The sequence below is a fragment of the Anastrepha ludens genome, chromosome 6 (genome assembly GCF_028408465.1).
Source record: "Anastrepha ludens isolate Willacy chromosome 6, idAnaLude1.1, whole genome shotgun sequence".
Taxonomy (NCBI): Eukaryota; Metazoa; Arthropoda; class Insecta; order Diptera; family Tephritidae; genus Anastrepha; species Anastrepha ludens.
This window is the reverse complement of record NC_071502.1, coordinates 125,558,547-125,574,480: the sequence shown is the minus strand read 5'-3', so window position 1 is coordinate 125,574,480 and position 15,934 is coordinate 125,558,547. Positions and strand designations below refer to the sequence as shown.

The 15,934-nt window shown below is 37.9% G+C and overlaps 1 protein-coding gene across 1 annotated transcript; it reads right to left on the bottom strand.

Annotated features, from left to right (window-relative positions):
• Nucleotides 1–777: 777 nt before the first annotated feature.
• LOC128867298 (neuropeptide CCHamide-2 receptor) lies at nt 778–14,189 on the bottom strand. The gene is made up of 6 exons (XM_054108406.1): nt 13,780–14,189; nt 11,084–11,303; nt 10,800–10,987; nt 8,883–9,076; nt 5,735–5,855; nt 778–1,879 (listed from the first exon to the last, which is right to left on the bottom strand). The coding sequence occupies exons 1-6, from the start codon at nt 14,187–14,189 to the stop codon at nt 1,474–1,476; spliced, it is 1,539 nt and encodes a 512-aa protein (XP_053964381.1). The 3' UTR covers nt 778–1,473.
• Between the last annotated feature and the right edge of the window lie 1,745 nt (nt 14,190–15,934).

Below are 15,934 nucleotides of genomic sequence, written 5' to 3'. Positions count from 1 at the left end.
GCGTTATAAATAGCACCGCGGTGCAATGTGTCGAAAGCTTTTTGATATCCTTGCCTGCTTGCATGCTTAGTATTCAGTACTGATTCATACCGAAGGAATCTTTAGACATAGAAACATAATTACTTACAATACATTTGGCGGTACTCACAAGCACCAAATTGCGGAAAGAGTGATGTAGTGACGAGATTTACTTAAAATTTTGTTTTATTTATTATTTATTATCACCATACAAACGTACACAGTGCATATGTATGTGCGCCTCTCTCGCTTACATTACTTACAAATAAAGAAAAATGTCGTAGATCGGAATGTATCCATTGCGTCTGAGCGACAACAGCTACTAACAAGTTATACTTGTACATTTGTATATACAACAATATATATGTATGAGTATGTATGAGTATGTGTGTATAATTGTGGTTCGGTTTGTATGTAAAGAATTATTATAGCCTTAAAAACTTGATGTTAAGCTCAATGGTAAATATTATCCTGTAAATTGTTTCTGTGGTTTCGTTTTTTCTTTTGTTGCTTTTTATGTACAGTTGAAGTGCGTGTGTACTACTTACAGTCGTGAGCATGTAGACATTTTTTATTTAATATAACATACGAAAATAGTAGTGGTAAATACCTACATACTTACGTATCGTCGTGTGGTGCTTATTTACAATAATAACATCCAACTATTCTAATACAGAGAGTTTTAGCTTCACACCTATCAGAACATGAACAGTTAGCTAAGTGGAAATTTACATATAATAGATATAAAAATAGGACAGAAGTTGTGTGGCGATTTGTAAATGTAGGGCAATAGTATAATTTTATTGAATTTTTTTTTAATTTTTTTAATATTTCTTTCTTTGTGTTATCATAAAATGTCTAAACTACATTCTACGTATAATTTAATTGGAATTTCTTGAAGTTTGTACATTAATAAGAGGATATATCGTGTGTGTAATTTCCATACATACATACATATACATTTATCCAGCAATAACATAAGTGTTTTCCTTTCATATTTACTACTTTGTGTCAACACACCGACACATAACAACATTATCACAAAACTTGTCGTACCTCTGCCTAAACAACTGTGGCTAAACCGTGTTGCAAGCACATTTCCGTATTCCCTCTTCCACCTGGCTTACTTGAATAATTACGCTAGCGCTTCATTTGTATGCGTTCCATTTCAGTCACGCTTTGTTATTCAATTTCTGTCCAAGTATAAGCGCAAGCACAATGACAATAATAATTTCCTACAGTAACATTCAATTTAAGCGCAATTATAAATGCCAGAGATCTCCATTAAACTATTTAATTCGCCCACACTTCTTCGCACAACCTATCTGAGCACGTGCCTATGCGTATCTTCATACATAGTGTATATGTGCGTGTATGTGTGCATTTTCAAATATTGTACAGTGCGGTCCGTGTTTAGAGAAATTCGTCAGCTTGCAGCATCAAGACCACCGTTTCTCACCTCTTGTCACTGCCGCTCCCACCACCGCCACCGCTGCCGGATCCATTCTTCTGTATGGCCACGCTATGATGTAGCTGCATAGATGTTTGCTGATGGAAACCAGCACCAGCACCGGCGTCATTGCCACCTCCCACACCACTACCACCACTGCCGTTGACTCCGCTTCGCCCTATTGTGTTGTTGCTATTGTTGTTAATATGAAGCGATGCGCGATTGTAGTTGCTAACAGTAGAACGTCGCATCGACATAATGCTGGTGTCCATGACACCCGTCGCTGTGGAATGTTGTCGGATGCGCGGCTGTCGCTTGCTGCAGAGGCAACACAAGTACCGATTAAAATGCTGCCGGAATACGCCAGAGACGCAATACAATGCGACGGGATTGACGCACGAATGTAGAAAGCTACAGTTGATAAGCATCCGTAGTAGAGTTGGGGGGTTAAAAAAACGAACGAAAGTTGAAGCATAACAAAGAGATTTAATTAGTTGCAATTTAATGGTTCATGGAATCGTGGTTTCATGCAACCCTATTGACAGTCACAAGAAAATCGAGGAACGAGCAAATCGTTTGAAATGGATTTTTAGAGCAATTTTTGTCGAAAATTCATAAAACAAATTTCATTTCAAAAATTATAATTATTATACACAGGGTGGCACAAAATTAATCACCCTATCGGGAGATTTATAATTTTTGCAAATGGCGTCGTACGCCAATCATATTTGCCACTTGTGAATAGGCATCTGCAGTATACAAATAAATAAGCAGTGGCGCGCGTAAAAGTCTAATGAAAGATTTCCATCAGTAAAAATCATGTTTATCTTCAACGTCTCGAAATGCTTGTACTCCATGATAAAAAATCTACGCTGAAACTTCTTCTATTAATCTGATTATATAAATGGGCGCTTACGTCTTGATATTGTCCCACAAATGGCGGTACCTACAGTTTTAAGTCGAATCCGAACGGCAGATATTTTTTAAGCATAGATTTTTCATGGCAGAAATAGAAACAGAGCCTGTTCGCAGTAGATTTGCATTCCTCGCACTTTTGTATCCAATATCGTAATGCATTAATAGATTGTCCTTGTCTTCTAAAGAAATTAAATTTTAATTAATTTTTGTACGCCAGTCATTCAACATCCTTTTATGCAAGGGTCGTTCTATTAACGAGAACGCTATCAGTATTAATTAGCGCTGCAAATCTTGATATCTCTCTACCGTCTGGAACAGTGTGTACCACAATATGTAATAACTTTTATTTGATAGTCAGCAAGGATTGATTGTGAATTTGACTATATTCGTTATTAAATAGACTTTCACCTAATTCACATTGTTTAAAAAGAGCAAATATGCCTATGATTTCACATTGTTAATTTGCCCCTCTGTGGCCCAAAATTGCTCACTATTTTTTTCAGACTAATCGCCCCATCTCCATTTGCCAACAACCCCTGCAACACGAGCACAAGGTTCAAGTATAATTAAATTCAATGGCTTCTCCAACAATTTTCCCATTAAATTTGAATTGAACAAAACTACAACAGCAACACTAGTTGAGGACTGCAGTCATTGTCATTGCAAATGCTTACGGGTACTCAACATAAAAAAGTCATAAGACTGTCGTGGCTAAGCGCCATAGTTGTTAGAGCAGTATCTCAGTGCACATCCTTGAAACGTCTCCATCTCTACACTCACCTCAATACATTGACCTGCTACATTATTGATGCGAATCTACACCCCATTGTGGCAATGCCAACAAGATCAACGAACAAAGAACTGACGCGGTCACGCAAAAACAAAAGTGGGAGTAAAATAATAAAATGGAAATGCAGGGAGTCTAACATGTAATCTAATTCCAGAAGTATTTTCTAATTACACGTTAGCAGATTCCATTGATATTAAGACAATGCTTGTTTTCAATCTGCTTTGATTTGCAAACTTCTGTGAACAATGAGCAATGAAATAAATGCAACACTGACATTTAATACAAAAGAAGTGCCAAAAACCCTGCTTGCGTCACCGATATGCTTTCAGTATTTTAATGAATAAATCAATTTTGTCACTTGACTGACATTCATACATACTTTTATTAGTTTTTTTCTTTTGAGCAAAGCCAGAGTAATATTACACCCAACGGAACAATTTTATTTTGCGCTGGACCAAGAAAGGTAGGAGTTTGTTAAGCATCGAGTTCCAAGAATGTTCAACTGCAGAAAAAATGTAATCAACCAAATAAAATTCTAAAGATATCAATCATTTGATGAATCAAGATAGGTCGTTATCTTGAAGGTAAAAAGCGTGTGCGATGTATTAAAAATGATCAAAGGAAAATTAAAATTTTGGCATTCGTTCTCGCAAAAAATAATGAATGACATAATCAAAGATGTCATTAAAGTATCTAAATCGTGCCTTACAGATTTTGCAGCACAGTGAGTGCTGAAGGTAAGGGCTCATAAGGCTAAGCGTCAGATATCCCTAATGAGCCGAAGTTAATCGGTCAGTACCCAAAATAACAGCTGCCTCTAACTCCTGATTTTAGTATTAGAAGTTCCAAAACATTACGTGTCAGATTTCAAATCGGAGAGTTTGCGAACAAGTCGTTTAACACTGAAAGACGCAGAAGAAGGGCGAGTTCGGCCACATTGCTCAGTTCGGGCCTTTCTGAAGCTAATCACCAATAAAGATCTACTCTGACGACAGAATGGATTTCTTATTACTGAATTATAACACCGTGCGACAGTAATTCTCAGTCATGCAAATTTTGATATGTGCGTGATAATATACATACTAAAGCTCAGTTTAAATAAGTCTAATGTTTCCAAATTTTTTTATAAAGACCTACAACTTTCACTTGAAACTTAAGATTCGCAAAATTATTTTAAATATAAATAATCTCGGCTGCCATAGTCTAGTCGGTTTGCGTGTGACTAATACTCCGTGGATCCGGTCTCGGCATCCTCTATGGACACAAAACATCACATTACTGAAAACCCATCTAAATGAACGGACCTCCACGTAAACGTCATCGAATCGTTTCTTTGGATACATTAACAATACGTTTGCTTAAAACTGCGTCAGCTTCACGCAGCCATAAGCTTGGCCTGTCTTAAACAAATCAAAAATCTTCAGATCTTGGTTTGAATAGGCCATAAGCCATAAGTTTGGCCTTGCTTAAACAAATCGAAAATCTTCAGATCTTGGTTTGAAAAGGTTTTTTTTTGGCCACGTGTGAGGAAGCCTTCAACGTTTTTAACTTCAGTATGCCATTGCACCCATTTATTTATAAACATCTTCGACTTCTTCAAATAATTTGCTACAAATGCGCGTGACATTTTTGGACCTTCAGGATATGTGCATAGGAATACTGCTTCAAATCGCTTTTTAAACGCGGCATTCATTTTGTAAAAACAATGTGCGCTTTCTAAATTTTTCAAAAACCTAACAAAATGCAAAACACCGTCGCCGAATTGGTTGGAGCGTGAATATCGGAGAGAACATTAGTTCGAATGTCCGTGAACCACCAAAATTAATAAACAGTTTTTTCTAATAGTGGTCGCCTCTCGGCAGGCAACGGAAAACCTCCGAGTCTATTTCTGCCATGAAAAATATCTGCAAAAAAAATATATGCCGTACGTACTTTCAAACCTTATTATTTGACTCTTTTGAAAAATTGCGCGTTTGCAGGTTTATACCCCATTGAATTTCGATATATTATACCAAGTTGAAGTTATAGCTACTAATCGCATCGATTTCGATAATTGGTTTTTTTTACTGATGATCCCGTGCATTTTCTTCATTTAACGAATTCTCGAAATTTTGTTTAGATGGAAGAAAATACCCCCCTACAGCAAAATTTGATCATGGGTCCAAACAAAGTTACAAAGAACTTAGTAAGGCTGCTACAAAAATAACAGCAAAGCTACGCACCCAACGGTCTACTGAATCAAATGACCTGAAAGACTCCTATGTGGCATAAGCTTGTCCTACACTACTGCACACGAGTGCACTCTACATAATCCACAGAAATGCAGCCTTCAGGTATACTTCCCACTACACAGCCTAAGTATAATATAAGTAATCTAAGCAGTATTAAATGAATTGCGAGTGTATAGGCCGAACCGCTCACCCAATTTTCGGCGTATGTATATTAGTAATGTTGTTCTAACAACAATGGAAATCTGTCATACTCTGTTTATGTGTTCAAAGCAATTTCGCTTCCTATTTGATTCCCATTGTGGCATCTCTCTATGTAATAATACTTACCTTGCACAGAATCCAATTATGCGAATGGCGTGCCAGAAGTCATCAAAGTCCTCTTTTGCTGTAGGATTTAAGTGAAACCACAACTCGAATAAATGATAAGGGAAGAAGCACACAAAGAATACTAAGGGAGAGGGGAAAAAAATATTTAATATTTTTAAATATTTTATATCTTATTTGGTGCTAATATTTTTATTATTTTTGTATTTTTAATTTCTTACTATGTACTAAGTATATAAGTGCGTGTGTGAAATTGTACATTTCACGTCTACTTTAGGTCATGCCGGCCAATGGGTAACACAATTGCCATTCATAATCAGAGCTTTTGCCTACATGTACGTAAATATATATTAATCAAAGATGTCATTAAAGTATGTGGGCAAAAAGTAAGGTGAATTTGGTTGTAAAATAAAAAAATCTTTATTTATTCTTATAAATCAATTTCATCCCCTTCAAAACAATCCCCTCTGGATGAAATACACTTATGCCAACGATTTTTCCAATCCCCGTATTTCCATTTCCGGTAAAACCATCAGCACCGTCTTCGATTCAGCTTTTATCTCCTCAATCGACTCGAAACGCGTTCCCCGGAGTGGTCTCTTGAGTTTTGGGAATAGCCAGAAGTCACACGGAGCCAAATCAGGCGAATACGGTGGTTTCGGAACGATATGTGTGGAATTTTTGGCGAAATGGTCACGAAGAACGAGTGCAGTGTGAGACGGTGCATTATCGTGATGCAAAAACCAAGAGTTGTTGGCCCATAATTCTGGTCTTTTTAGACGAATTGCTTCACGTCAACGACGCATAACGCTCAAATAATATTCCTTATTAACAGTTTGGCCAGGTGGAAGGAATTCATAGTGCACCACACCACGAAAATCGAAAAAAACTGTCATCATGACCTTTATTTTTGAACGACTTTGACGTGCTCTTTTCGGTCTGGCCTCGCCTTTAGCACGATATTCGCTTGATTGGTCGGTTATTTCAGGGTCGTAAACATAAATCCAAGTCTCATCTCCCGTAATGATGCATTTGAGCTTGTCCTGATAGTCTGAAAGCATTGTTTCACACACACAAACGCGACGACTTCTTTCCAAGAAATTGAGAGTTTTCGGTACCAAACGAGATTTAACTTTTCGTAAGCCCAAATGGACTTTCAAAATGGTTCTCACAGATCCCTTTGATATTCCGATCATATCAGTAAGGTCTTTAACAGTCAACCGACGATTTTTGAGCACTAACTCCTTCACTTTATGTTCACGTGTTGGTCATCTGCTGACGTCGATGGTCGTCCGGAGCGCTCCAAGTCATCAACACGTTCTCGACCTTCTTTGAAGTCTTTGTACCACTTATAAACATTTTTCTGCGACATGGTCGAATCACCAAATGCCTTCTGCGACATGCTGAACGTTTCCGCAGCCGAAATTTCATTCCGGAAACAAAATTTGATGACACTTCTCTGCTCAATCAAATCAGACATTGAAAAAATCGAAAAATGCACTCTTGGTCCTTTGGTAAACACAAGCGTAAATATATTACTGATAGTAACATTCACATGAAAGTTGGCCCAGATGTTATTAACAGAGCTGCCAACTCATGAAAAAAATAACTAGAGCGAAATTTTAATCCCGCGAAGTTTGACAAATAAACTCACCTTACTTTTTGCCCACAGTAGTATATACAGTGCACTTTCTTTTAAGCGGACACCTTAGGGACTAAAAAATTTGCCGCTTGTGGGAGGTGTCCGCTTAAGAGAGGTGTCCGCTAGGAGGGAGTACACTGTATATATATCCTATGATCAGAGAGTACCGAGAATGTTTAACTTAAACGAATCGCACACGTGGGAACCGGTCCATATATTTTTCTTCTGTTGGTAGGACTGTAAGACACATATCTGTCACTTTTTAGCGCGAACGGATCATTAGTGTCTACCTGGCCGGCCGGAAAATTGGGGAAACAATTCTTGGATTTTGCATGATGATAACGCGCCATCGCATCGAGCCCAAATTGTGCTGGATTATTTGACCAAACACCAAGTAAATACCATCGTGCAAGCACCGTATTCACCTCATATTACCCCAGGCGCCTTCTTTTTGTTTCCCAAGTTGAAGTTACCACTTCGTGGAAGGAGTTTTCAGTCGATAGAGGAGATCAAAGAGAATGCAATGAAGGATCTGAAGGCCATCCCTTCGTCGGCCTACCAAGGATGCATGGAGGACAGGTTTAAACGTGGGTACACATGTGGGTACACTTCAGACGGGTCATATTTTGAAGGAGATAAAATAAAATTGGCTTAAACTTAACTCTGTTTTGTTATATTTAAACATTCCCGGTACTTTCAGATCATAGGGTATATGTGTATACAGTTGCCGCTTACACCCTTTTTGGTGGGTGCGCAGTGATTCCACAAACGGAGAGACTGACAGCCTCTGAACGGCAGATGACCTTTTTCTGGTTACAAGGCGTTGTTCTTACAATACCAGCCAGATAAACCGTAATAATTCGATAGCGTGCAACAAGTGTCAGCGCCCCGTGCTTTAAATGTACCAACATTGTCATGTTTCTGATGCTGCGGAGGCATAATTTTTGCCTCATTATAAAATAAAAACCATTTTATATTATTCAAAAATAATCAAAAGCTTTCGTAATTCGTGCGATGGTATTGATTTTTTAACACTTTTTTATAAAAAACAAATTTTTTGGCAAACAACAAGTCAAAAATCTATTAGCGTAAAAGTTCACTTGTGACATGAACTAAAAAATGGTATAAACACCGCTATGAATTTTCTTCCACAAAAATTGTCCGCAGACGATCCACCCCATGGGGCATATCCTATTGAAAAATTACAATAATATAAAATATTTCCTCTCCAATTTTTTATAAGGTTCATGCAATAGAATGGTTGTGTATATTAGTCACTTAAACCGTAACGCAAAATAGCTGAACTTTTTTTTGTAAACATGCCTCTCTATATGTATAATGGCGCCTTTTTATACAATCTCCTCAATTTTCTAAACTAAACAAAACGCAGAGTGGTCCACAACTGCAGATAGTTCTCCACATCCCCTCTTTACTCAATCCTCTGTTCCACTCAACACATTGTTTGGCTATGATTTCATAATATTTGATTCAATTCGTGCGTCAACTTACCCACAACAAAAGCGACCACCATTCGCGCCACGTGACGACGCGCTCGCGCTTGTGACCGACTTTGCATGCCCAATGTTTCGCCAGGCATGTCGCGTGCACTTGTGTGCAAACGCTTGGCCATAAGGATGTAGAGCGCACCAATGATGGATAGTGGCAGCAGATAGTAGATGAAGGCTTTACTGATCACTGTATATCTGGAAAATAACAAAAGTGATAGATTGTTAAAGGTGAGAGTAAATGTTTGGAACGTGAATATTTCAAACGTCGGAGTTGAGGATGTCCTCGTGCATTTTTATGTATGCATGCACAAGATAAATAAAATGTAGATAAACATTTAGTTTTAATAAACATACAGTTTTAATAAGGTATATAAAAGGACGTATTTGTTGACGAAAGATTAGCATAAAAAAGGATACGTATTTATGTATGAGTGTGAGTTTTCCCATGCTAGTGAGTTGATATTTAAGCACTAGTAAGGAGAAGTAATAAAGAAATATAAGTAAATAAAGAATATAAGCCATTTTTAAACTAAGATTTTATGTTGAATGAGTACTGCATAAAGTAAAGGTGCCCTGGTGGGCATACGCTGCTTACTTTAGTAGACCCTTTACATGAGCTAGCCACCGCATTTCGTACGCTTATCAAAATAAAGTTCTTGTTGTTTAAGAGTAAAGGCAGACAAAATTAATCGTTTACCATGAAAATGGTATTAATAAAACCGTGTTTGAACGCCTGTAGTCCGAATTTGTACGTAAATAGAACAAACCTTCTCTTACATATGCTGAATTGCAGAAAAAAGGGGGGGAGGGAGGAGAAAAAGGCAGCTTGGAAAAAAACAATTTGAATACATGCATATTTGTATGTATCGATGTACTACCCTACACTCTCGCATGTATTTTATGTTATTTTTAGCTGAGTTTCTTCACGCCTACGCAGCCATAAAAACTCCAATAAAATTTAATGCGTTCAACAAGAATTGATGGCGGAGACGAGTTTCTAAATTCTATGTGTGGTTTTTTTTTTTTTTTTATATTAACAATGGTAGCGTTTTGTTTTCTAACAGTCAGTGGATTTATTACGCGTAAATTCTTGCATTATGAAAAATCGATACATCATCATTGGAAAATGAAAAAAGTTTTTAGGTTGAAGTGATTTGTAAATGGTAAATGATTTTTCCCCCAGAACCAAATCATCCGATTCTTATGTAAAACCTATTTCTGAGTTCAAAAATCGACATCAATTTTTCCGTTAAGTAGTTTTCATAATATGTTTTAACTTTGCAGCGTTTAATTTTAATGAAAATTCCAATTTGAGCCAAAGGTAGCAATATTAATTACCGTCAATTTGATGTTTGGCGGTCACCGTAGCCGAATGATTTGATGCGAGGCTACCATTCGGAGTGCGTAGTTTCGAAACTCCATGTATGAAATAGCAAAATAATAGAAATAGTTGTTTCTAGTAGGGTTCGCCGTTCGGTAGGTAATGGTAAGCCTCCGAGTATATTTGGCCATGGAAAATCTCCTCAAAAAAAACCTTTTGCCGTTAGGAGTCGACTTAACACTGTAGGCCTCTCCATTTGTGGATCAACATCAAGAGGCACGCCAGGAGAGGAGCTCGGCCGAACTCCTAATAGAAGTGTGCATATCAATTATTTATTTTTGTTTTTATTTTTAATTTGATGTATAATTTGTTTTGATTACTTAACAAAACCTAGTACTATACCCTTTCTTTAATCCCTTTTTTTAATCCAAAACTTTTATCTGGCAATATCTCGAGAACTACCTGACAGAAAAATTATTTAGGTTTTCGTACTCAGCGACCGATTTTGCATAAAAGTTGGATGTTCTGGTTCTTATGTTTGGCATCTGTGAAGTGTCTCAATCAAATAATACTAAATATTTACTTAATTGAACTTACCTGGAATATGACTCCAAAGTTGTGCGATTACGTCCAAATGGCGTGCAAACAATAATCGTCAGATTCTCATTGTGCCTGGTGGGCGGCAAATGTATCTCTTGTATGTCCGAGACAACAAATGATGGCGTCGCCAGCAGAATGGCCACCATCCAGATCATGGTGGCGGTGAAAACGGTCAGTGGTCTTGTCTGCAAGTCGAGTATGTAAATATACATGTATATATCACATTTTAATAATAAAAAAACGTATGACTGCAAACTATTTACACACACACTGGAACTCACCTGCAATTTGCGCAAAGGATTTACTATCGCACAATAGCGCTCGCCAGACAGGGCAGTCAATGTAAACACCGAAACGCCAATCGAAATGTCCTTAAAGCTTTCACTGATACGGCACATCTCGGCGCCGAAAGCCCAACTCTCCTGTGTATAGACGATGCAGGCCAATGGCACACAAATAATGATGACCAGCAGATCGGCCAAGGCCAGCGAGAGAATGTAGCTGCATCGAAAGTGATAGAATCGAATGATAAAGGTAAGATGATATTAAATATAAAAAATGTAGAAAGTAATAAAATATTTAACGCAATTTTGACACTATGCAAGTCGTAAAAGGACCGCAAAAATAAATAAATTGCACCTTGACAAATTTAAGCCCCTTATCTATGGAAATAGAAGTTTTCGGTCGACTGCCCACAAGTATTTTTCCACTTAATCATTTAAGCTATTGGATATTTCCTTTTTGAACAAATTACTCTTACAATATGTATAAAGGGTGATAAAGTTTCAAGGGCCGGTGTTGATTTTAAATAAAATACAATTTTTTTTAAATTAATGTCATTTCTCTTTATTATGATAATATTGGTATGACTCAATTAAGGCATAATTAAGGCATTAAGCTGAGGCATAATTGAGGTTGTATGCCGTTCATGGACCGAATTATCTCATTCTTTAGCTCTTGAATTGTTGCTGGCTTATCGACGTACACATTTTCTTTCAAATAACCCCAAAGAAAGAAGTCCAACGGTGTCGTTGACGTTTAGGTGTGGTTCACATTCAACATCGGCCCTTGAAATTTAACCACTCTTTATGTATGTGTATATGTCACGGCGTATGAGTGATGAAACAGCCAAATTGAAATACTCTTCCACAATTTATCACTCATAGAGAACAGAAAATTAACCTTTCGAAACAAAACCAAAAATCAACGGGTTGTACGCCCATGGAACACAAAGCACACACCGCAGCAATAGGAGTAACTATTCCCACGAAGGCAGAGCATACATTGAAGTTTTTTAAAGCAATAATGCAAATGTTGGTAGTGGCTTATCATCGCACGAAATGACACCACAGCCGTAATGCTCTGTTGTTCACGTAATTTCAGTAACAATACACAAAAGCAAGCAAAATTACGTGGCGTCAGGTATTGGAACAGCTGGAGCTGAGCGCCGCAAGGGGTAGTGCCAGACGTGAGTGAGAGAAGTACGACAAGCGACAGGCTCACGCAAACATAGACACACAAAAGTGACGACAAACTGGCAGAAATAACAAAATATAAACCCAGTAACGCACAAGAGCGGGCATAAAAAGAAATCGGCCGAAATGTTGCGCGTGCCAGGCACAAGCGTGAGTGACGCAAGCACGCGGAGATATGCAGCATTATAGCGTAAATGAGCAGTGTTTTCACGTAGCTGCAATGGCGGGTACGTTGCTTTCAAGTGATGTGTTGTGAATAGACTCACATGACACCCTAGGTCAGCCACACTGAATAACAGCTTCCATGCGAATGCATTAGAAGGTAATATTCGCATGCATAGAATAAACATAAATGAGCCACAAATGTCTAAGATTAGGACAATAATGTTCGTACTAACAAATATGTGGCAGATTAATAATAGCAATTTATCAGGCATGTACACACACACAATTTAATGCAAGCGAATAAGTGTCATGCCTAATAGAATGTCAATGAAAGTAACGACATTTTTCAGATAAATAAAAATATGTGAAAATTATGAACCCTTGCATCGCATGATATATCTAGTATTACCCGCTTTACGTCGTTACAATTATTCGCAGAAACGCCAACTCCAATCCTACCGTCCTTCTATTGGGCTGCCATCAGTTATACCATTATATTGCTGCAAAGATACTACAACATGCTTCACACAAGCACAGCCATATTTCCACAGCTCATTACTGCGATGATTTTATTCGAATAATTTCACTTATATTTTGCGTTTTTGGTCAATCAGTTTTGATTTGTTTGCATAGTTTTTGCCTTATCATATGAAATTGACAGGAGCGCATATCAAAGGCAGCAGCAATCATCCGTTGATTCAACCTAGAGCCTATTTGTATAATAATGAAGCTTTATGGAAAATTATGGTTTGTGTATTTGGATTTGACAAAGGATAGACAGCTCTCTGTGGCAATGTTCGCCGTGCTTCGCAAACTTTTAAACTGCTTTTTAGAGTGCAGATACACATCTCTATAAATATTAGGCGGGATTGAGGTCCTTCAGCGATTAATTAATGACGGTAGTTCCACTCAAAATAACGAGTATACGCACGAAATTCAATGGAAATACACAAGTTATTTGGAGGGGCTTTAACTGTGTCATATAAAGGCGTCAGCGATATCTACACGCTTTACTCATACATACCTATAAAGACTTATTTCTTTACAAATAAAGGAATACTTTTTGGTTATGTACCAAGCCACTAAGTTCTTCAAATTGCCTTCCCAATTAACCAAAAGCATCACTTTTTAGTAAAAAAACAACCTCTTTCTTATTACTACTTATCGCTGCGCTTGCAGAGCACAACACTATTGATCGAAAAGGCATTTGGGCAACACATAAATTGGCCATCTTATTGGCTTACGCATGGCCAAATGGTCCACATTTATGATCTCGAAATTTTTCACTCGAGGGTTTATTTACGACAAATTTTGCCCATTGGCTTTTGGCAACTTACGTGTTGGGAATGTTGCGCATAGAGCGATGCCGAAAGAATATTATCACCAAAGTGCCATTACCTAAAACACCAACAATAAATATGAGCGCAAATAGCACAGTAATAATATATGTCTCGGGTCGTTGTTCGGGTGGCACATAATCTGAGGCAGGATCGATGTCCGCATCACCATCAACATTACTGGCGTCACCATTACTGCTGCTACGGCCTGACAGCAGCAAAGTACTCTGCTCGCTTTTGTTGTGGATGATGCCGACGTAGGTGCTGGCTGCCGCTATATCGCTTACCGCAGCGGCCAAGACTTGGCCAGCAAGGTCGACGAAATATGTGCGCGACGTTGTGGATGAGGCAACAGCGGGTGTAAGAGGGTCAGTGTCAAGCTGTGCCGGTGCGCGGTGTGAGATAAGCATACTGAAGCAGTGTTCTGATTGGTGTAGTAACAGACTAGTGACAAATGTATGCGCGAGCTAAAGGAGGTGCGTGACTCTGCGCTTTTTTTTTTGTTTGGGGTTATTTAGTTACTTAGCGGTTAACGCCTTTGGCCTCTGCTACTACAGCCGCTGCTGCTGCTGTTTTGACGAATGACTTGCTGCTGAGTGATGAATGCTTACGTTCGCCGCGTTCTTCAAATGTTGAGTAGATTTTTTTATGCTCTTCTGCGACGAGTATCATCATACATTTTGAAGACGTTTTTCTTTCGCATATTTTTGCAGATATGTGTATACTTTTTGTTGTTATTGCTGTTAATATACAGCTTACATTGTGTGGAGTTTAGTCACTGCAAAAAAAAAAGATAAAACTTTTTATTACCGTTAGCTGGTAAGCAAAGAAAAGAAGCAGACATCTATTTTTATACTCGTACATTTCTTTCGGTTCTCTTTGGGCTGGTAATTGTTTAGTTGAGCTTAATTTAATGACGTTGTTCAATGGATAAATGAAGAAAGTGGATTACGACAACAGCTTTAGCTGCATAAGTACATAAGTATATACGTCAACATGGAATGTGTCTTTTAAATCACATTTTATAGCCTTTCATACAAAGTAATTCCTTACCCATATTGTCCTCGACCCAACTTACTTTTGTCAACAGTGCTGCGCATTATTAGTCATGTCAGTTAAGTGCAAGCCGTTGACGTTGGGCGTATTCCCTGGAAATATTAATCTACCTTTACATACAAACACACAAATATCAACAACGTACAGTAGGCGTAAGACAGCCATGAATGCTTCACCAATATTACTTTACTCGCCCGCGTTGAAGTAAATGAAGTTCAATGCCATGACCTGATGCTGTTATATGATTTTTTGGCTAAAGAGGAGTTAAAAATAATACAATTAGTCTTAAGCGCTTAAAGGACTACCGGTGGCAAAGTTCATTTATGTAAAGACCTCGCTGATTTTTAGTCCCTTTTACCTTTCTCATGATATTTATTTAACCTTCATAGGTTACATCAACCACAACATTTGTCAAGCTAGCAATGGAGGGAGGGAAATAAAAATGGCATTCCAGTAAGTGAAATAAAAATCTAGCAGAATTTTCAATTAACTTTTCCATCCAAGCATATCCAGCACACACATACTCATACACTTACATACATTAGTACTTTCACCAGACACATCTAAAAGTAGAAAAGAACAACTTTTACTTGGGGTTTGCCTGTCTAAAACCTGAATTGCGTTTTTCCTTTTTTCCTACCTTTAAAGTATATCTTTATAATTTTTAATATATTCCATTAATGTCGCCGCAGCGTCCATGCTCCCAGCACACACACCCACTTTTAAAGATAAATTCGAGAAAAGTATGTAAGTACTTAACTTTAATTGCCAATCCAGCCACTAAAATTTAATACCATAATTTTTGATTCCCTTTTTTATGCAATTCTTTGTCGGTTCTCTTCACCTTCATCTTTTTCACTTGGGCTTCATGCCAAAGGCCAATATTTTATGATAATAGCTGCTGTAATAACAACGACCCTAAGTGACAGTAATGGCGCATTTCCGTAAAATATCACTCATACGTCGTGTAAACCCAAGTAGCGATAGCCCTCGCTGCGACTGTCATGTCTGTTGTCATGTGTTGATGCAATTAAAATGGCACGTGAATGCCATACATATACACATAAAACCACACACATATGCATAGTAATTTACAGCT

Bases quoted from the DNA above. Each gene is read 5' to 3' on its own strand.
- LOC128867298 (XM_054108406.1), bottom strand. From the start codon at position 14,189: ATGCTTATCTCACACCGCGCACCGGCACAGCTTGACACTGACCCTCTT. The intron at 5,856-8,882 runs GTAAGTTGACGC...CCTCTCCCTTAG, and splicing joins GGTGGTCGCTTTTGTTGTGG to TATTCTTTGTGTGCTTCTTC. The intron at 1,880-5,734 runs GTAAGTATTATT...TATCAACTGTAG, and splicing joins ATAATTGGATTCTGTGCAAG to CTTTCTACATTCGTGCGTCA.